Below are 22,367 nucleotides of genomic sequence, written 5' to 3' on the forward strand. Positions count from 1 at the left end.
TCTCAGCCTTCTCCAACTTTAGTTCTGCCAGCTTCGGCTTCTTTTCCTCCCTCCTGCCCTCCAAATCTACTTGTGCCAGGCTCTTGGAAGGCACACTGCTCCATCCCTCCTCCATCCTGGGTATTCTGATTTGTCTCCTGGGGGCAGGGAGGTTCATCCTGAAGCTCCAGGTTATCATATGGGTCCTCGTCTTCATTTAGTCCCAGGTCCCCCTAAAGATCATCTTCCACAATTGCTGCTTGCAGCCTCTTGACCTCCTCATGGGCTTTAACGTCTATCTGTAGATTCACTTTCCAACCTTTCCGGTCATCATTCAGCTCCCACTTGCTGCTGCGCTTTTGTAGCTCAAGTTTAGTTAGGCTGTCAAAATTCATCAGCTCCCTTTCAATGGTAGAAGTGTAATGTGGGGCTACCTGAATTTAGAAAGAATACAATGAGTCAAATGAGACTAAGGACAAGTTAAAAAAAAGGTCACTATGAGGCTAAATTATGTATCTGGGACTTCTGTGTAACACAAATTACTGCATAGTACTGCACAAACAAGTCCAGATCCACACCACTTAACGCCAATGTGAGAAATTGGACCGTTGGTCATTAGAAACTGGGATTCTGGTTGGCAGAGATATGCACTTTTCCCACATAGGGACCACAATCCTAGTCAGGGTAACTCACCAACACACCCTAAATTAACCTGTGCTCACCCCTGGTAGCTTGGCATAGAGCAGTCAGGCTTAACTTAAGAGGCAGTGTGTTAAGTATTGGTGCAAAAACCAAAAACAGCAAAATCATGAAAATACCACACAAAGAGATACCACACTAACTTAGAAAAAAAGAGCTCAATTTAATGAACAAAATATGACCAAAACAATAAATATCCAGTAAATAGAAGTTGCGATATGAATTTTTAAAAATTAAACGTAGTGGTGCCTAGAAATAAAGTGCCAAAAGGGGCTATCTGGTCACACTAGACTAGGTTAAATCCAAAAGTCCAGGTCGACCACAATGGACCACAGGTAAGTCCTGCTGAAGTTTTACCTTCAAGAACTGGGCCAAGAGTCCTGTTCACAAAAAATTTTCCCAGGAGCAAGGAGAGTGTCAATGAAGGCCATCTGTGGCCACGCAAAGAATCAGTTGGGTATGGCGTAAAGGAAAGCTGGAGCCTCACAATCGAGAGCAGTGATACATGCTGTGCCAAGAGACAATCCTTATGGTGGCTCAAGCAGATTCTTCAGGTGAGCGGCTGTAGTGATATTTATGTTTTGATCACTGACTCCATGTTGCACTTAGCCTAGCAGCACACCATCACATTAGTGACCATCAGCTGCCTATTGACATTATTTTTGCATTAGCCACTGCCATGTTAAAAGCTGCAAGTAGTTTTCCACATTGTACAATGTGCACATGTTTTTATTTTTCATGTTCTTTCCCACCAAGGGCTGATAAGAATGTACTAAAACAGTGGGGAACGGTCTTGTTTTGAATTGGCACCTTGGGATTGTGGCAGAGTCCCGATGTGTCATTTTCAAAGCTGGCATAAAGCAATCAGCATTTTTTGAATAATAAACTGCAGTGAGAGGGGTGTTCTAGAATGTTCCGCTCTTGTTTCTGCAAAGTATAAAAGGCCGATACCAGATGGACCGGGGACAGAGAGTGTTTGCAGATCTCAAGCATACACAGGATCAATTCTGGGATCTGGCGATCTGATGTTGAATAGGAGACAGATGATGCAATTGAGCCCTTGCCTCATGGTGACGCATATTTTTTAATTCATTACTCGCTTTGCATTATAATATGGATATGAATATTTGCTGTGTATATTGCATAGGAGAATCATTTGTACATGTTTTCATTTAATTGCTGTGACCATTTTTAAATGTGTGCTGTCGGCATGCTAATCTCCTTTTAGGAACCTTGTGAAGTGAAATAATAAATGTCTTCATTGGACTAAGAAGCACATTCCAGAGATTTTTGTCAGTGCATGAGTGTTTCAGCTCGGTCATTAGTGAAGCAAAACAGCGGGATGAACATTCACGGTCAAGGAAAGCCCATAATCTTGATTGCAGGAGCCCAAAAACAGTTTTTAAGGGCCCAGGACTTGAGACACCTCTCGGGGTCTGGAGCTTCTTGAAAACAAGTCCAGGAGATGTGGGGACACTTATGTCTGAGGTTCAGATCAGGAGGCTAGCCCTCAAAGTCACTGTGGGGTCCTGGGTTTAAGAAGGAGGGTTGTAGGTCCAGTTCTCCTTCCCCAGGCAAGAGGGCAGCAGGTCTGCACAGCAACAAAAGTAGTTCTTCCAGAACGCTAGTCCAGCACAGAAGTTCTTCTTCCTAGCAGAGTATCCACAGCTCCAGAAGTGTACTGAAGTGGTGGTGTTTGAGGTTCAGTATTTTTACTCTTGTGCGCTGGATCTGGAAGGTGGGAGACAATTCTTGTCCTGCCTCCAAGCTGGCTGTAGTAACAATCCAGGCTTAAGCCTTTTGTGTGTGAACAGGGTACAGCTTATTCAGGTGCAAGAATGAGGCTGTGGCCAACTGCTCCCTCCCATCCCGCACAGGACAGCTCATCAGGACGTTGATGGCCCATCAGTCACACTTAAGCTACCTTTGTGTGTCTGGAGGGGAAGCACAAGCTCAGCTGCCACCCCACCCAAGACATGTACTGGAGACAAGCTACAGGCACACAGGACTTAAGAGGAAGAAAATGCCAATTTTCTAAAAGTCAAATTTTCAAAATTGTAACAATAAATTACAATTCTATAGGGACTAAACATGACAGGTCTATTCCTTCCCAATGAGGAATTACAGCTTACTAAAGATGATAAGGAATCCTCAATACTATCCCATGACAGAGGAAGGTCTCACAGTAATGGAAAACGAATTTGAGAGTATTCTCCTAGCAAGGCATGTAAAAATTAAAAGTACATGCCCTGCCTTTTTATCACATAGAACCCTGCCCTATGGACTATCTAGGACCCACCTTGGGGGTGATATATGTAATAACAGGGGAATCCGAGGCTTGACAAGGGTTTTTAAATGCCATGTCGTCGTGGCAATTTAAACTGCCCACACAGGCTCTGGAATGGCAGGCCTAAGACATGTTTAAAAGGCTATTTAAGTGTGTGGCACAAGCAATGCTGCAGGCCCACTAGTAGCATTTAATTTACAGGCCCTGAGCACAAGTAGTGCACTTTACTAGGGACTTCTAAGTTAATTAAATATGTCAGCTGGGTATTTACAAATCAAACCATGCTTTATGGAGGAAGCACATGCACTGGTCAGCAGTGATAAAGTGCTCACAGTCATAAGGCCAACAAAACGAAATAAAAAATAATGTGAGACAAGCAGGCAAAAAGTTTTGGGGACGACCACCATAAGGCTGTAAAGTCTAACACTGGTTGACTAGGATATGAATCCTGGTCAAGCAACAGCCACAAACCCTTGCAGGGTGAGCCACAAAAAGGCACTAAATTAACCTGTACTTAACCCTGGGTAGCTTGGCACACAAAGCAGCCAGGCTCAATTCAGAGGCAATGTGTATTGTATTTATGAAGTACATGAACAGTAATAAAAAATGAACAAGAAAATTCCAAACCAATTTTTTAAAAAAAGCCTACATTTTAATAAATTTGACACCAAAACAACAAAAATCTAATTGTTAGAACCTGAGTTATGTATTTTTAAAGTTTAAGATTCAAAATAGTGCCTACAAGATAAAAGTGCCAACTGCTGATATATGGTCATGCTAGACCAGGGCAAAGTCAAAAGTTAGGGCCAACAGCAATGGAACTTGGTTGGGATACTTGAAGTGGATTGGGGCCAGTAAGCACTTACCTTCAGACTTAGAAATATTTTGACGAGAACATGTTTGAGAAGGTAGAAGAAGTTCAGCTTGTCAAGGTTGCAGGAGTGCCCAAGAAGGGAGCTTCGTGGTCAGATGTCCTTGGAGCGAAATCTCAGTGAAGATTTTCAATTTCAGACTTGGTTGTCGAGATGGAAGTCTAAAATCTCTGGCAGGACAAAGCAGAAGGTTGTAGCCAGAGACAGTTTTACCAGGTCGGATACCCCTTTGGTAAAGGACCGCTGAAATGGATTTGCTGCTTCAGAGAAGAACGTATCGCTAGAACCCACAACGTCAATCCAGCTGGCGATGTACCTCAGGCGGATATGCGAGCAGATTAGTCCCGGTTTCCTCCTGTTTCTCAGAGCACATTTTGGCCAAATAGTGCCTAAGTCCTCAGCTTTCGAGAATGACCATCTGGGTACCTTTAGCACCACAACCAAGGGTAGAGGAGTGGATGGAGACCTCCTGGGGGTTCAGGACTCACTCAGGCTGGGTCCAGGTGTGGATTCAAGATCGTGGAAGTCCCCTATGTTTCTGTGGCTCTGAACAGGAAGCCAGCAAACTAGCCTTTGAAACTATTTCTGGTAATTCCGGTGCAGGGCTCAACAGCAGTGATGGCCTCTGAGGGTTCAAGGCAGGCTCCAGAAAAGGCAGAAGTCCTTCCAGGTGTAGCAGCAGTCTGGCAGAGTCCAAAGCAGCCCGCTGCAGCAGGTAGTCCTCAGAGCCCTTCCCCAATTTCAGTAGTAAAATGAAGTGTAGGTCTGAGAACCCTATTTTTATACCCTGGTGCCCTGCTCCTAGAAGCTGGAAGAAGATTCTGCAAACGGTCTTTGAAGTTCTGGGAGTTTCCTGCCTCCCCTGCCCTGGCTCCAAGCTGGCTGGCCTAACAATACTGAGTTGTTAGGCCTATAGTGGGGAGAAGAGACACAGCCTATTCAGGTGCAAGTAGAGTTGTGCTCAGATCTGCCACCCCCCCATCTCTCTCTGTATCTCTCTCTCACACACATACGCACTCCCACACGCACTCCCACACGCACTCCCACACGCACTCCCACCCTCTGCCAGTCGTTGGTCTACTGAGGCTCCGCTAATCCCACTATAGTGCGACTGTCTGGGAGGAATTCTCAAAGTCTGTCAGCTATACCCAGTCATATGACCTAAGACAGGCTGCAGTCTCAAATGGTTAAAGGCAAGAAAGTGCCAACTTCCTAAAAGTAAAAACAACAAGGTGATGGATGGAATACTTGTATTAAGCTCAGCCACTGGCAATCAGTTGGGTCACATCCAAATCCATCTTTTTTCTGCCCACCATGCCACCTCAATTTGGACCCGGCCATAAGCAAATCAGTCTTGACCCTGATCCTCATGGAACAGTCCAGCCTGAGCTGCCAAGCCATGTCCCCCTTGAACCAGAACACAATTAATCTAGGACCGGTTTCATCCCAGTTAGGACTCTTCAGCCAGGTATAGCTTGGTTCCAATGGGACAGGGAGCCTGGGACCCATGTCTGGGCATATAGGCCCCAATACAACCAAACATGTTCTTTTTTATGATTAGAGCCAGCAGGTACATAAATTGTCACATAGCATCACACAGCACTTCACAAAACGCAGAAGACTATATATACAGGATTAGTTGTTCCCATGTGATATGTATTCTGGTTAATCTGCACGAACCTTGTAGGAGAGATTCCAATCTGTTCTTCTATTGAAATCTTGTAAATATTTGGCATTTTGATTATAGTATTTAGATGTGGGTGCACTAAAGTACTTACCCTCTTATAAATAAATGCAGTGGCTGGACACTGATGTAGCTGTATTCATAGTTTCTAGTCCACACCCCCAAGTCAAGTCCGTCCTCAACTGCTCTGCCTAGTTACCATTACAGACAAGTGCTAAAGGGAGCCCCTGGACCCACATTTGAGGGTGTGGGATATAGAGACCTAGGACACCAGAGATGAATGCCCCCCATTGATACAGTTTGGGCAAGTAGCTTTAGAATGCATTTGGAGTCACTGAACTGGGCAAACACAATAGGAAAGGGTTTAGCATTGTAATCTCTCTGAACAATAAAATAGAAGGAAGTTCACATAGCAAACTCCCAGCCAAACGTGATCAAAATGTGATTTACCTTATGAACTCCGGCAAATGTAATAACATGTTTTATATTGCAAATATTCTGTCAAATACAACAGTGAGGGATTTTAAATTTTAAATTATTTGACAAATAAAATACATGTGAACTCAGACATGTTGAATAGGAAGGGGCTTAATATAGAGCTCCCCTCTTTAGATCCGGCTGCATTTATGCTATCTTGAGAGGACTAAATGTTCAGTCCAATGTATACGTTGGTCTGACCAAATTGTGTGATGGTCTCTTCAGGCAAAAACCACATGGTCAAGTATATGGTCACATTAAAGTCAACGGGTTTACATTATTGACCAAAAATATTGGTGTTACTATCAATGCTGATCTTACCTTCATTGCAACAAGATTATTTGTACACCTTACTTCCTTTTAAAGAGGATAAGAAAGATTCTTTCTTGCATCTGAATTGAAGGGAGAACGCTGGCGAGCCATGCAGTTACCTGATCTTTTATGAATTATAGGAAGGCAGTCTTAATTGGATTACCTAAATATTTTAATCGGTGGCCTTCAGATTGTAGAAAATGCAGCTGCCATGTCTTACATATTTTACTCAGCATGCCTTTTGGGACAGAGAAGGGTTCCTACGTGGCTTTGGAGAATATGCCACCCTACCTCAAGGGCTCCACAGCGACCAGTAGTGCTTCAACCCCACCCAAGCACGCACAAGGATTATCCAAGTGCAAAGATGTCTTTCAATGGCCTGAAGTGAGACCGAGAGCAAAGTTATTTCATTGTGACTCACCAGAGTTTGCATGTGCTCATTGCATACAGAGATCCTGTTGACTGGGGCAGATTCAGGACTGCACTCTGCACTTAGAGGGCTATGTGCCACACACTGTCATGCAACAGCAGCTATCACTGACAGTGATGCATGCAGAAGCCACCTGAGCATGAAGGCCTCAAACTATTCGACAAAAGGACAGAGACGTATGGTGGCAGTGCACCTGAAACAGGTGTGAACTGTTTACTTAACTGGAGTAGTAAACTGAGAATTTGACTAACTGAAAAAGCAAGCCCCACAAGATTAACTGCACTAAATATTACTCTGATTTTCTCTAATGGGCCAAAGGCCAATACCATTGCCTAACTGTTTTTGCTTCCCATTGGCACTTCATAATTAGTGCTCTCTCTTGTGTATGGTACGTGTTTTCCAGCGTATGTAGTACTGAAGTACCTCTTGTTTTATTAGAATTATGGACTGTCTGGACCACAGTTTATTGATTGTTACTTTATGCTTATTGACTGCTGAGTTTAGAACCCTACACCACCATCCTGAGTAAGCCTTGCACTGCCCGACTTCACAACCATGAGAGTAGATTGCTAAAGTAGCATACTGACTGATGTGTTTTATCTGTAATTGCAGGTCAATGGCTGTGGTGATACAATCGCAGCCCAAGAAACCCCAATAGACCATGGACACCTGAAAAATTCAAGTAGCGAATCCGACACATCCCAGCATACCCCCTCCATATGTTACCAGGAAATAAATATATATTGTGAATTAAACCTTTCATGCAGTGCACAATGCACTTGCTAGCACTCTTACAGAGTATGTTCATGCTAAGCTCCAGTCCTACATGACCACTCACATGCTTTGCCCAAGCACTTTTGGGTGTTTCCATGATCCATGGTACTAGAGCAGGGAGATGCTCTTTCTTCGTTCTGACTCCTAATCCCAGAATGCCACAGTAAAAGATTCTGACCAACGTGAGTGCAGGCTAAACACTGGGGCTGTGACAGAGCAGTACACTAAAAGCTAAACCTACTGGCGCTTCCAATGCTTGTTATGATTTCTATTTTAAACAGATGTTAGACTTTCGTTTTAGAGCTTATTTTATTAGTAAAAACGTATGCATGTAATGACTGATTTGGTCATGGAGACAGGGGCGTAGGAGACAATACATTTCTGGGGGGGACAGGGACAGCCTTGGGGACTTTCAATCAACCCTATACAAATCGCTCGTTGTTTACGAACTGCAGGCTCTGATAAATATACACAGTCCTATATATTGGAAGTGAAATAGGGAGAAAGGAAGGCATGTTTTCACAGTCTGAAAGTATCTTTAATTGTTATTTACATTCCCAAAGTAATTAGCTAAAATGTGAAAACAACATGTTGATTAACCTTGCATCTTCATGCACCAAGCAAATAAAGGTAGGAGGGTAAAAAGGAAGAACATACCCTTTGCGCCCCACACCCACCATGCTCTTCGCCTCATGCCAATTGGAACCGCACTGGAGATATCAAAAGCGATTAAGTACAAGAGTTGTAAACTGTGCTCGGAAACCATAGTTCTAATAACACTTCTACTCCTGTGTGTGATCTTGGGCAGCTCAGCTCCACATCAGTCATAACTAGAAGCATTTCAACTGAAGAAGCTCTTGCAGTTACAGGCTATATAAACATGGATTCTCTAATCTCTGTATAAACTGCAGTCACTAATTTCTCTAGAAAAGGCTGTTTGTGATGCACCAAGCCACTGCGTGTAAAGAAAAGACATTCACTGATTATAAAGAAAAGACATCGGAAAATCACTATGATAGGGTTATTACAGTCGAGTTCTGACATTACAGTGCCTTCTGCCAGAGCTAGCAGCCAAGGTAAAAGGCAGACCAGGTCACAGAGCATAATTAATGCAGCTGTTTAAAGCAAAAAATTGAATGTTGCTTTTCTTTCTTCTGCTCTACTTTCATAGCTTTGAATGTCAGAAGCTATGCACTAAGGTTTTAAGTGGTTTGTGGGAAAGTTGGTGGTGTGACCATGTATTATATGGGGTAAAATACCCCCCTGCGTACATAAGGATATTGCAAGTCACCTTGAAGTTCATACCTTATAAACAAGCATTGGCAAAGCCAATAGGTCTCACCTATGCAAGTTCTATTGCCTTTGCCAATGTGTTTTAGCCATGCTGTACACTAGTGAGACTACTATTCAGCACGGCTCAAAGTTAATGGCATAAAGGAGAATGATGTGTCATCGACTGGTGTGGTGTAGTGTCATGGAGTAAGTAGAGTGTCCTAAAATGGAGCAGTAAACTAACTTGAAAGGAACAGGGGTCCCTTGAATAAAATGCAACACCACTCCCATAAACTATGATATTAAAGTAGTATGCAAATGGATTGTTTCATACATTTATTCAATCAAAATATAAAAGATCAAATGTAGTGGGAAAACATCAACAGAGGAAATCGAGAAAGACTGGTATTCGGGCATTACACAAGTTATCTGGATGACCCAATGTCACCAATTACAAGAAAAATGTAAAAAGTAACCTATATAGTACAGTGGTTTAGAGGAAGCTGGCCTGGTTTGTATTGGGTACCTATGGTACTTACACCTTATACCAGGTCCAGTTATCCCTTATTAGTGAAATGTAGGCCGTGTCTAGAAGCCAGGCTCTCTAGGGGTAGCTGTAGCCAAGGCTTATCCAGGAGACGTGCAGAGCTCATGCAATACCACTGTAGTCACACAGCACTCACACACATGAAAGCAAACACTCAGTGGTACAAAAATAAAGGTACTTTATTTTAGTGACACAAATGCCAAAAATACCATAGAGACTATACTCCCTTAGGAGGTAAGTAATACACCAATTATATACACTAGTATGCAGCAATAGCAATAAAAAGTTAGTAAAGTGCAATTAGTGAAAATCACAATGGTTAGAAATGGGCCTAGGGAAAACACAAACCATATACTAAGAAAGTAGAATGCGAATGTCGGTTTCCCACCTAGACAAGTGCGGTGTGTAGAGGGGCGCTGGGAGTATTAGAAAACACCAAAGGTAAGTAATAGAACCCACCTCAGAGCCCAGGAAAGCAGGAGTAAATGACAGTAACTTTCCTAGAACACACAAGAACACGAGAAAGAAGATAATGCTAGAACCAGAAGATACTTCAAGACACAAAGGGTGGATTCCTGGACCTAAAGACCTGTGGAAGAATGGGACTAGGTCCAAGAAGCACAGAAGAGTCCAGGGAGGACAGGAGCCCCTGCTAACCCGAATCAAGGTGCAAAAGAAGAACCACTGGTGAAGAACAACAGTCAGTACTGCACCCAAGAAGATTAATGCGGGTTCCTGGTTGGTGCAGATGATATCCCACACCGGATGGATGATTGCAGTCTGGTTGCGTCGCTGGATTCTGCCAACAAACCTTGGTACACGCAAAGCTCACAGTTAGCGGAAAATGGCACTGCCTGTGACCAGGAGGGACCTGGTGGACTCTATCCTGGAGGAAGAGTCAGATGGGGCTCTCAGCAACTCAGAGAGCCCACAGAAGACCAGCCAGTGCACACAGGAGTCCTCCAGCACAGGGACAAAGGAGTTGTAAAAGGAGGCCCACGCAGCATAAAAACAAAGGATCCCACACCGCCAGAGAACCACTCAGGAAGCTGTGCATTGCCGGAAGGAGTGCTGGGGGCCAGAGTTACATTGTGCACAAAGAATTTCATAGAAGGATGCCAACAAGCCTTGGCAACTGAAAAACACGTGGTGAACAGGGTTACTGTCTTGCGTGGGAAGGCAAGCTCTTACCTCCACCAAAGTTTGACAGTAGGACGTCAGGACCATCGGGAACACTTCAGTCTACGACCCGTGATGTAGGATCCATGCAACTCAACAGGAGAGGGGACCCAAGCAGATGGTCGTCGTTGCAGAGAGGTGCCTGCTGAAGCAGGGGAGTGACTCCTTCACTCCAAGGGAGATTAGTTCATTCTTCTGGTGCAGGCTGAAGACAGGCTGTCCTCTGAGGATGCACGACCGGGAAACAGTTGCATATGCTGGCAAGAGCTGAAGATACAATGTTGCAGAAGTCGTCTTTGCTTCGTTGTTGCCGTTTGTGGAGTTCCTGGAGGGTCCAGATGCAGTTTCTTCAGTGAGAAGGTGAAGTAAAGGATGCAGAGGATTCCTGCTGGAGTCTTGCAATCCGAATCTGAAGAACCTCCCAAAGGAGATATCCTAAATAGCCATGAAAGGGGATTGGTCAGCTAAACAGGTAAGCACCTATCAGGGGACGGCTCAGACACCACCTGCTGGCACTGCCCACTCAGATGCTCTCAGAGTTCACTGCCAACTTGGAATCCAAGATGGCAAAACACAGGGACCCTCTGGAGGAGCTCTGATCACCACACCTGGGGTGGTGATGGACAGGGGAGTGGTCACTCCCCTTTCCTTTGTCCAGTTTCATGCCAGAGCAGGGACTGGGGGGGTACCTGAACCGGTGTAGACTGGATTATGCAAGGAGGGCACCAAATGTGCCCTTCAAAGCATTTCCAGTGGCCTGGGGAAGGAAGCTACCCCTCCCAAGCCTGTAACTCCTATTTCCAAAGGGAGAGCGTGTAACACCCCTCTCCCAAAGGAAATCCTTTGTTCTGCCTTCATGGGCTTGAGCTTCTCAAGCAACAGGAGGGCAGAAACCTGTCCGAGAGGTGGCAGCAGCTGGGCCTGCCTAGAAAACCTCAGAAAGCTGGAATGGCAATACTGGGGGTCCTCTAAGGAGCCCCCAGAGTGCATAAAATCATACAACCAATGCTTGCAAAAGCCTTGAGTTATGATTCCAACATGTTTGATACTAAACATACCTATGTTCTGAGTTACCATTATGTAGATGGGAATAGGTGGTGACCTATTTCAAGTACATGTGTAAAATGGCATCCCGCACTCAGGAAGTCTGGGAAAATGGTCCTGGAGGTCGTGGGGGCACCTCTGCTAGTGCAGGGGTGCCCTCACTCACAGTTACTCTGCACCCTGCCCTCAGGGCTGGAGGGCCTGCTATAGGGGTGACTTATAAGTGACCTGGTGCAGTGAAACTGGCAGTGAAAGGGTGCATGCACCTTTTCACGCAGGCTGCAATGGCAGTCCTGCAGAAGCCTTTGCATGGGCTCCCTATGGGTGGCAAAAGAAATGCTGCAGCCCATAGGGATCTCCTGGAACCCCAATGCCCTGGGTACCTAAGTACCATGTACTAGGGACTTATAAGGGGGCACCAATATGCCAATTTTGGGTGAAATACTGGGTTACCAGTATGCAAAAACCATAATTTAAGGGAGAGAGCATAACTACTGGGGTCCTGATTAGCAGGATCCCAGTAGACACATGCAAACACACTGGCAAACAGGCCAAATGTGGGGGTAACCAAGCTAGAAAGAGGCTACTTTCCTACAAGGTTAACATCCACAACAATGATTTACAAGCTTTTATACACCGACTTTTACATGAATGACTCAAATAGTGAATCAAGAAGTCATTAGCTCATAGTACCTATGCTAATGCCAACTTATGGACAATATCACAAATTCAAGTCAAGGTACTTTGGCCGACAATATTTTGATGCCCTAGACAAGTATCAGGATTATCCTAAGCCTTCGTTAAGCTTGAGTTAAAATGGTTACAGAGTGCTTGTAACCAAAACGGCGAAGATAAATCGGACTCACGTCTCATATGAGTGAGAAGGCAATCAATGGAGATCTGAATCTCTAATCAAGCGCCAATGCCATAAAGTAGTATTAGAGTGGCATAGTGTCACAGTGTCATAGAGTGGAGTGGCAGAGTGTCGTAGAGTGGAAAGGCATAAAGAAGAGTGAAATGGAGTAGAGTGAAGTAAAGTAACTTGAACTAGCATAGAAAAAGTTGGGTAGAGTGTTGTTGAGCACAGTACATTGTTGTATATTGGAGTGGCATAGAGGGTTGTGCAGTGGCATTGAGCAGAGTATCGTAGATTGAAGTGGCATAGAGTGGTGTGGAGTGGCATACAGTGGAGTAAAGTGGAATGGAGTGGCGTATAGGGAGTTGTGTAGGGAGTTACAGAGTGGAGAAAGTGTTCGAGTTTAATGGAATAGAGTGTCAGAGTCTAGTATCATGGAGTGTAATGTCATAGTGAAGTGTCAGAGTGGAGTTGGGTGGTCTAGAGTGAAGTGGCATAGAGTACAGTGGTGCAAACTAGATTGGTGTAGAGTGCATTGGCGAATACTGCACTGGTTTAGCGTACAGTGCAGTAGCGTAGAGTGGTGAAGAGTAGAGGGGAGCACAGAATAGATTGCAGTGGTTCAGAGTACCTTGCACCACTCCACTCTACCATGCACCGCATCACTCTATGACACAGTAGAGTAGACTAGTGTAGAGTGCAGTGGTGGAGTGCAGTGATGCAGAGTAGATTGTCATAGAGTGTAGTGGCATATAGTACGCTGGTGTAGAGTGCTGTAGAGTGGCATATAGTTGAGCGGTGCAGAGTAGAGTGCCGTGGTGAAGAGTAGAGAGGAGTATAGTTCAGTGGCAGAGTGCAGTGTTGCAGAGTAGAGTGTCATAAAGGGCAGTGATGCAGAGTAGAGAAGAGTGGCTTAGAGTACAGAGGTGCAGAGTAGATTAGAGTTGCATAGAGTGCCGTGGCATAGAGTAGATTGCTGCAGAGTACAGTATAGTGGTGAAGAGTAGATCGTTGCAGAGTGGAGCATAGTGATGTAGAGTGCAGTAGCATAGAGCGGTGCAGAGCAGATTGGAGTGGTGCAGGGTACATTGGTGTGGTGCAAGATAGATTAGACTGGCATAGAGTAGAGTTGCGCAGATTGCAGTGGCATAGAGGAGATGATTTCAAAGTAGAGTGAAGTGCCCTACAGTGGAGTGGTGTAGAGTAGATTACAGTGCAGTGGTGCAGAAAAGAGTGCAGTGGGACAGAGCACAGTGGCATTGAGTGCAGTGGTGCAAAGTAGAGTGGCGTGGAGTTCAGTGGCAGAAAGTGCAATGTTGCAGATTGGAGGGTTGCAGAGTACAGTGGTGTATTGTAGAGTGACGGAGTGCAGTTGCATAGAGTGCTGTGGTGTAGATTACAGTGGCATTGAAAGCAGTGGAATAGAGTGCTGTGGTGCAGAGTAGATTGGCATAGAGTGCAGTGGGATAGAGTGCATTGGTTTTGAGTAAAGTGGTGAATAGTGCACTGGCAGAGTGCAGGGGTGTAGTGTACAATGGTTTGAGTAGAATAGCATAGATTGCAGTAGTGTAGAGTGGAGTGGTACAGCAGAGATCGCAGTGGCGTAGAGTGGCACTGAGTGGAGAAAAGTGGTGTAGGGTGCAGTGGCAAAGGGTAGATTGTTTCAGAGTAGAGTGAAGAAAAGATAGAGAAAAGATAATATACTTCAATATGCAGAAGTATGTAATGATAACAACAACATAAATAATAACGCTAGGCATAACGGCCCAAAATGAAATATGGCTTCTCTCTGTTAGCCACGCTGTAATCAAGCACTTCATTACCTAGAAAATAAAACATTAAACATAAATGTTAGAAAAATATACCCTTCTAATAGCTAAATTGTTGTGTAAAAATGTAAAATCTGGGCTCAATCTCGACTTCACTGTTTCACCAACTGGTGTGATCTTAGGCAAATACAAATATTGTGTTTCACAGAGTCTCCTTTCTAGCCTGCAGGCATCACGGTGAGTGGGACTCTGTTCTCTCTTTAGATCTTCCTCATTGATTTGCAGCTCCTCTTGAAGGTATCCTGCAGTGCTCCTCTTCAGGGCAGCAGGTGACAGTAATCATCCAAAACTCTTTTCTCCTCCTGTGCCCTTTGTTCTTATGAGCACCCTTAGAACAGGACAAAAGGGCAGAGGGCGCAGGGGGCCTCCTGACACCTTCCTTTGGTTACCATCAGCTTGGAGGATTTGTCTGTACAGGGCTATATGCGCTAATGGCCCTCTGAATAACAGATGTGAGAGGGGAAATTATTGTGTCCCCTTGTCCCCCCCACCTTCGTCCCCCGTGTCCCCCACCCTCCAAAATCTGGGGGGGATACATCCCCCGCGTCCCCCACACTTCCTACGCCCATGCATGGAGAACATTAAAGATGATGATAATAATTGCTAATCCACCATCGCTCCTCTCCCGCACTTTGCCAAATAATCGTATAGGCATCTGGGATATTTTTTTTCATATAAGGGGTCACAGTCCTTTGTAAGCCAGGGGCTACTTACACGTTAGTTAAGACTACTATCGTCGTTTTCACAATTAAATGTTTTGCTTCAATATCGATATTACCACGTACACACAAATGTGCTGAATGTGCATCTTTCACGTTTGGCTTGCCCGTGGCTAATGTGGACGCATTTTAAAGCGGTTGATACATGGATCCCATTTCTTCCATGTTGTGTAGCTTTCATTACTTCAGGAGGAAAACCAAACCAGCAACTTTAAACTATGTATTGTTTCTTTTCTGTATTCATGTGAAATTGTTTTCATTTCGCAATCTCTCTGAAAAGCGCTAACAATCACCTGCAGGGAACTGCGCGAACCAAGTATATTTCACTATGTTGCAAATAATGGCTGGTCTAAAGGATGTTTAGGGAAAACAATGAATTTGTCTTATCTGCTTGTGCCTTTACCGGATTAGTTTCTCATAGGAGAGCCATGCACAGGTGTAGCAAAATGTTGGAAATGAGCGATTAAAACTAATGCAATGCAGATAAAGATTCCCTATTTACTTACTTAGAAGCAAATGCTTATAGAGCGGATGCCTTTCTACTTGTCTTTAGATTCAGACATCCCTTTCTTACGATTTAGGATTATAGGGGCCTCTTTTTGAGAGAAATAACTAACTTGGCTCGACTTTAATTTTGAGACAACTTTATAATAGTTTGTCTTTGCGTTTACTGACTTTGAATTACACTGAATTGTTGACTATTGCAGTCATGTACGGATTACAACTAATACTGATTGTGTGAGTTTGTAACTCTGCTATTCCATTAATGTTTTTATTTTGAAATCAATCACTGTCTTTCTTGTGCAGGCAAAAGTGCGCCACGTTATTGAAATGTATTGAATTTTAATGTCAGCCTCAATCAGAACAAAAGAGTCATCAGAGGGCCCTGTTTGAACTTGAATTCTCACTAAGCAAAGCATTATATTACCATCACTTCACAAATAGAGAAAAGAGTTTGCGGCATAATGGGCATTTTCTGGCCTCGTGACAGCCTTTCTAGCACAGACAAGATGATGGTTTCGACTATATGAAAAGGGGAAGTTGGAGGTGTATTTTTTTGCTTTTAGGTTTGTTGTACTCCGGGTTAGGTTTAATAACATTGCATAAGTGTGCTAAGGCTTTCTAGAGTGATAGGGGGTTTCTGCTCGTGGAATGTGAGCTCAACGGTACAGCGAACCTGATGTAAGCGTGGCAGCGGCGTTCTGTTACCGCGGAGCTGAGCAGTGGTGCCTGTGCTGGGCTTATTAAATAAACGAGCTTTATTTACTCACCTGGCATTTCCGACTTATTTTTTGCTTAAAGATCTAGAGTCACTGGTCAACATTAAGGGAAACTGTGCTGAAAGACCCATTATTTTGCCGCCTTTTATTTCAAAGTGCTTTGAGGAGGGTGAGCCCCTTCACCCATGAGCTGTATCTAACTTATGTGAAAATTGTGCTGTAAAATGCACGGTTTTGTTAAATAAAAATCACCTTTCAAGTTCGCTGGGCACCAATGCCCTCTGTCATTGCTTAATCTTTTAATCAAGCAAACCTCCTGTACTTTGTTGTTCTGCTGGGCTAGCACAGTGCAGCACTTATCCTCAAGGAGAAGTGAGTTGGTAGGTTGGCGGCTGCCTGGCTTAGGCCGTAACCAGCAGACAGTAACCACAGCAACAATTCCCCTAGATGGAAAATTGAATTGCTCAAGCATCTGGCAAACCTGTAGTATTTTCAAAGCCTGCAAATTGTAAAACGACATTTGATGTAACAGGAGGAACATCAAGACTGCTAGCTTCTGAAATAAAAGCGACCATCAGTATGCTTAGAACCAAAAGTGAAGCAGTCTAAGGGCCTAATTATGACCTTGGCGGATGGGATACTCCGTCACAAATGTGACTTATATCCTGTTTCGTCGTATTACGAGTTCCATTATTATGTCCTACTGAACTTGTAAAATAGCAGGCAGGATAACAATTGACACAGAGTATCCATTCCGCCAAGGTCGTAATTAGGCCCCAATTGTCACACGCTGTTCTACAAACATACTTCACCAAACAACCTAGTAGGCCAAAACAGTTAACATGATCCAAGTCCACTTCCACTCTGGCAATGACAGCTGTATTCAGGGTTTTCTCCCCTCCGTACATAGAACTTGGCAAAACTAGATAACTTTCAACCAGTCAACAATGTGTGGGTGAAACTAAAGTATCCTTACCACGCCAGCCCAGATTGGTGCTCTGGTGTTGCTTAACGCGGATTCCTTTCGAAAGGCACCATCCAGGAAACCGCTGACTACTGAAACTCCTGCGCAGGCAATCTGACAAATCCCCAAGATGATCATGCTCCTCTGGTTAAAGATGAAATACCGGTAGCGATCCATTGCAGCAAACGATCATGTGCAAAGGACCTGCTTTAAAGTAAATCCTGGAAACAGAAGAACACACGTTAATTGTGAGGAGCAGGATCAAACTGCATCCAGGGTGGGAGCACATCAGTAGGTGGTGCTAAAATGTGATTCAATTTTCCTTAGTGAGGCCACCAGCCAGCAGCACAAAAAGTGGGAGGAATTGAAAGCAAATCAAACCCAGACACCATTGTTCTAGAATATAAAGCTATTGGGTTTTAAGACAAATAGCACACATACAGTCAACTACACACCCCTAATTTGCTCAAAATAAGCACCCTTTTGTAAAATAGTTTTCTTCATAGGGTACCTTGGCAGATCAGTACTGACAAGTGTTCCAAAGTAGGTATCCTGATGTTTCATTGTTGGAAATGACCCTCTCTGCAGGGTCACCACAAACGTTTTGCCTTTTCCTCCCTCCACTTTTTGCTGAATTTGGATTTGTTGGCCTTAGGACTCTGTGCACTTTACCACTGCTAACCAGTGCTAAAGTGCTTGTGCTTTCTCCCTAAAACATGGTTTGATTGACATATACCAAGTTGGCATGTTTAATTTACTTATAAGTCCTTAGTAAAGCGCACTATGTGTGCCCAGGGCCTGTAAATTAAATGCTAGTAGTGTACCTGCAGCACTGCTTGTGCCACACACTTAAGTAGCACTTTAAAACCTGTCCCAGTCCTGTCATTGCAGCCTGAATGCTGTGTGACACTGCAAAGTAGACTTGGCATTTAAAAACCCCACTTCAAACCTTAACCTCCCCTGCATATAAGTCATCCCTAGAGTAGGCCCTAGGTAGCCCACAGGGCAGGGTGCTCTGTACTTCAAAGGAAGGACGTGTACTTTCAAGTTTTACATGTCCTGGTAGTAAAAAACACTGGATAACATTTGGGATTCCTTATTAATCTTAATAAGCCATCATTCCTGACTGGGAAGGGGGAAGATGAATCATGTTTAGTATCTATGCAATTGCAATGATAAATACCGTTCAGTGGTAAAGTCAAATTTATTGTAACAATTTTGAAAATGCCACTTTTAGAAAGTTGGCATTTTCCTGCTCTTAGCCCTGTGTGCCTGCAGCCTGTCTCCAATACATGTCTGAGGTGGGGTGACAGCTGGGCTTTGTGCATTCCCTCTAGACAGCCACACACAATGGGAGCTTAGGTGTGACTTCTCGGGCCTTGATGGGCCATTGACTGGCTTGATTTGGGAGGGGTGGGAGGAGAGAAATAGGGGCACAGCCCCACTTGCACCCGAGTAGGCTGTGCCCAGTCTCCTCACAATAGGCCTAATAAAACTCTTTATTGTCACTCCAGCCAGCTTTGAGCCAGGGGAGAAAGGAATCCTGTACTTGAAAGCAACTGCCTAGAAGCCTTTCCCACAATCTAGAACCAGAACAAACTGTAAATGCTGGACCTAAAAAACCACCACATAAGTACACAAGAAGGATTGCTGTGCTGCTACTCTGCTGCTATGTAAGAACTGTGTTTTTGCTGTGCTGACCTACTGTCCTCCTTCCCAGGTTGAGAAGGACTGAACCCACATCACATGAACCCAGAACCAGAGTAACTCCAAGGGCTTATCTCCTGTTCTTCTGAAGTTTCAGGGACACATAAAACTTGCAACTCATCACCTACAGCACCTGAACTCCATCATCTGCGAGTCTTGCCCTGCCAAGTGGTGCCAATCCTGTCCTGGGCCCTTGGAAGTGGATTTAAAGTGCTGCTCCAATCCAAAACCAACGCACCAATGCCTTTGTGCCTCTCAGAACCAGTGCGTTCCATTGACAAATCACAGCTGCTGCGAGCATCCAGCACACAGCCTCACCATACCGGTGAGAGGATTGGGAACACTGCATTGCTGACCGTGAAACGCATCGCCTAAATTCCTAATACATCTTCGACTTTGCACAGCTCAGAGCAGACGCACTGCTTACATCTTCAGACCTACGCCAATGCACTGCCTCCTTTGCTCCTCGCATCTTGTTGTCAAAGATGACACACCTCCAAAAGGTACTGTCTCAGCGGACCAAGGACTGTCCCTGTATCTGCGCCATGACTTTTTAAATTTGACCCAGTCTAATGCAATCAGATGGCCACAGTTGGCACTTCCTGCTTTCAAGCACTACAACTAAGTTTATTCTTCAAAATTCATATCTCGACTTCTACTTATTGGATTTTTGTCATTTTTGGTCTTGTTCTGTTCAATAAATTAGCCTCTATTTTTCTAACCAGGTTTGAATTCTTTTTGTGTAGAATTTTCACTGTTTTACTGTTTCAAGTGTTTTACAAATACTAACCGCATTGCCTAAGTTAAGCCGGACAACTCTGTGCCAAGCTACCAGGGTGTGAGCACAGGTTAATCTAGGGTGTGTTGGTGACTTACCCTGACTAGGACTGTGGTTCCTGCTTGGACAGGGTGCATACGTCTGCCAACGAAATGCTTGTATACTTCTAAAGTGTGAGCAGGAAGGAGTATTAAATGATGTGCATTTCTGGAGAAGTAAATGGTTCATGATTTCAGTGAATGTACCAATGTTTTAGAAACAAATATGGATGTTGTTTCTGATTGGGCTGAAGTGTCCTTTAGTCTCCCTTATGTTCGCTAAGTTCCATGGCTGTAGTGAGCCTAGAAACAAGTTTATGCAAGGCAGTACATGAGCAGATTTCTGCAAAGCATACCTCAGTGTTCAATGATGGCAACTGGAAGCAAGATTTAGGAGAATAATATTATTAACTCAGTACTGTATTCATGAATCATATCTTCTCCTCGAGGACGTCTCATGCTTCCTCCAGTAGAAGATCCTGCCACCTGTCTCCTTTGATACATTTTTGCTGAAAGTAACAAGTTTGTGTCTGGTGATTAGGTTCCGTAGGCATCTATTAAGAGGAAACACATATAATGTGCTTAATGTCATGTGTTCTAGCATTGTGCTTTAATTGACCCTTCTCTTGCAAGAGCTTTGGTCAGTTGAAATTACACTTAAAAACAACAACAACAAAAAAAAAAAAATATATATATATATATAATGAATTTACTGTGCTGCTTGCTATTTTTGTATTAAACACGTTAGACTGGACGGCTTCTTTATTATTTACACATGTTTGAGTTTTACAATCTAATAGACTGCCACTGCTCTTCCTTGTAGATGCACACATTAGGCAGTTATCCACGCAATTGTCTTGATAAAGGGAAAGGTGAGATGGAAATATTAGAGTTCTAGACCAATATTCACCATAAACAGCATGTTAGCCCACTTCCACATCCTGGTCAGCTCCCATTACAAAAAGTTAAAAAGGTAAATTCATCACTGAGGAAAGGCAAAAACATGGAAACAAGAAAGGATTGGCAGCCAATTTGTTAGGCCAATACAGGTCTAAAAAGATATTTTAGCAGCATTCCACATTACTTCAGAAAAAGCCTCAAAAGGTTTGTCCCTGCAGAACGCACATGGGTCATCCTGATCATAAACGGTCTGAAAAAAATACCTGTGAGGAGCAATTCTCCAGGGAACGCAACTTAAACGACATTGGATCCCGTAGAGCATGAACATCAGTTCCTGAGAGTAGGTGGATGGGGAGACTTGATCATTGACCAGGGCCTGGAGTCCTGTCCAGGCTTCAGAGGGAGCAGATGACAGTGATTTGCTGTGGCCAATAAGAGTATAGTTTCCACTCCAAAGGATTAGCCCTGTTACCAGCATAGAAAATTCTCCGTTTCCCCTTTTCTGATATTGGATTGTTCCAGATCTGATGAGACCAGCATTATCAGTTTTGAGGAGGAGGGGGGACTACAAAGGAAAGGGATATCATCCCCTTTAGAAATTGCTATCCGGAATTGTAGGAAACTCTCCGCTCTTAGATTATACTCTAAGAAATGTCAAAACTGTTTTTTGTGTTTGATATTTCTTCCTCGCATAACATTACCACTACTCTGCAGGAAATCCACCTTTTCTGCACAGACACCCTGGATTTTTTTTGCCTTTGCTGGACCTTTTTTAGTTTGCTGGCTTTAGAATGATGTGCACTTCACCCAGGAGTATAGTGCCTGTGCTCCCCTTGTGTTCAGACTTCCTGTAAGAAGGCCAGAACAGATAGTTTCCTACATAAAATTAAATACAATGCATCTATATAATGATCTAGTGCATTGTTGCAGGTGTTCTTCAGAACTGCTGTCTAAGCCCTCATAGTCCTGCATTTGGATGGTTCCAAGGGCTACAAAACTCCACACTTGTGCCAGTTAATAGAATCCTACGCCACACAGCATGTATTATCCAGGGCCTGAAGAAATATGATCACATCGCCCCATCATCATGGAACTCCACTGGCTCCTCTCGACAGCCCACATTATCTTCAAAACCAACCACATCATTTACAAAGCCATTACAAGCAGCACTCCAGCTTGTCTCGTGGACAAGCTGACCATTTTTACTGCTTCTCACCACCCACAGCCAGAAAACCACCAGACTGTAAACTATGTGTAAAACAGAAAAAGAAACGCAGCAAGCCTTTTGCATCTAGGCTGCCAGGATTCGGCACCACATCCCCATAACCATCTAGACCAGCCTTAAGCAGCTCCAATTTAAGAAAGAGTTGAAGACACACCTTTTTTAAAGAACCCTATATCACTATATGTTAACAGTCCATAAGCCAGCTACCTCTCCTATCACTTGTTAACTTTGTGCTTGTCTTCAATCGTGTACAGCACTCCACTGGCTTTTGGCTAGGTTTGTGCTATAACAATACAACATACCCTTACTGTTGTCCCATTCTGGCATTTCTTTCTAACTCACCTGTCTGTCTCTCATTTCTGCCTATTTCCCTAAAATAAAAAGGCAAGTGCAACGTGTTAAATCCATGGCTCTCTTGCCTTCTTTCTGTATTGTCTACATGCCATGCAATCTACCTGCCCTGACTCCTGACCAACAAATATTCATTAAGCAGAGTTATTTCACAAATCAAGAATTAGTTCTCTTGGGCAATCATAACACACTCTTGTACCTTTGTGCTTTCAAACCATGAACAA

At 43.9% G+C, this 22,367-nt stretch overlaps 1 protein-coding gene across 1 annotated transcript in view; it reads right to left on the minus strand.

Annotated features, from left to right (window-relative positions):
* LOC138300976 (uncharacterized) overlaps positions 1-22,367 on the minus strand; it is a 63,966-nt gene that overhangs the window by 36,930 nt on the left and 4,669 nt on the right. Inside the window, exon 2 of the mRNA XM_069240960.1 lies at positions 17,157-17,365. Within this exon, the coding sequence (XP_069097061.1) occupies positions 17,157-17,321 (165 nt within the window). The 5' untranslated portion in view covers positions 17,322-17,365. The remainder of the gene's footprint in view (positions 1-17,156; positions 17,366-22,367) is intronic.

This window comes from Pleurodeles waltl, chromosome 1_2, assembly GCF_031143425.1.
Source record: "Pleurodeles waltl isolate 20211129_DDA chromosome 1_2, aPleWal1.hap1.20221129, whole genome shotgun sequence".
NCBI classification, from domain to species: domain Eukaryota; kingdom Metazoa; phylum Chordata; class Amphibia; order Caudata; family Salamandridae; genus Pleurodeles; species Pleurodeles waltl.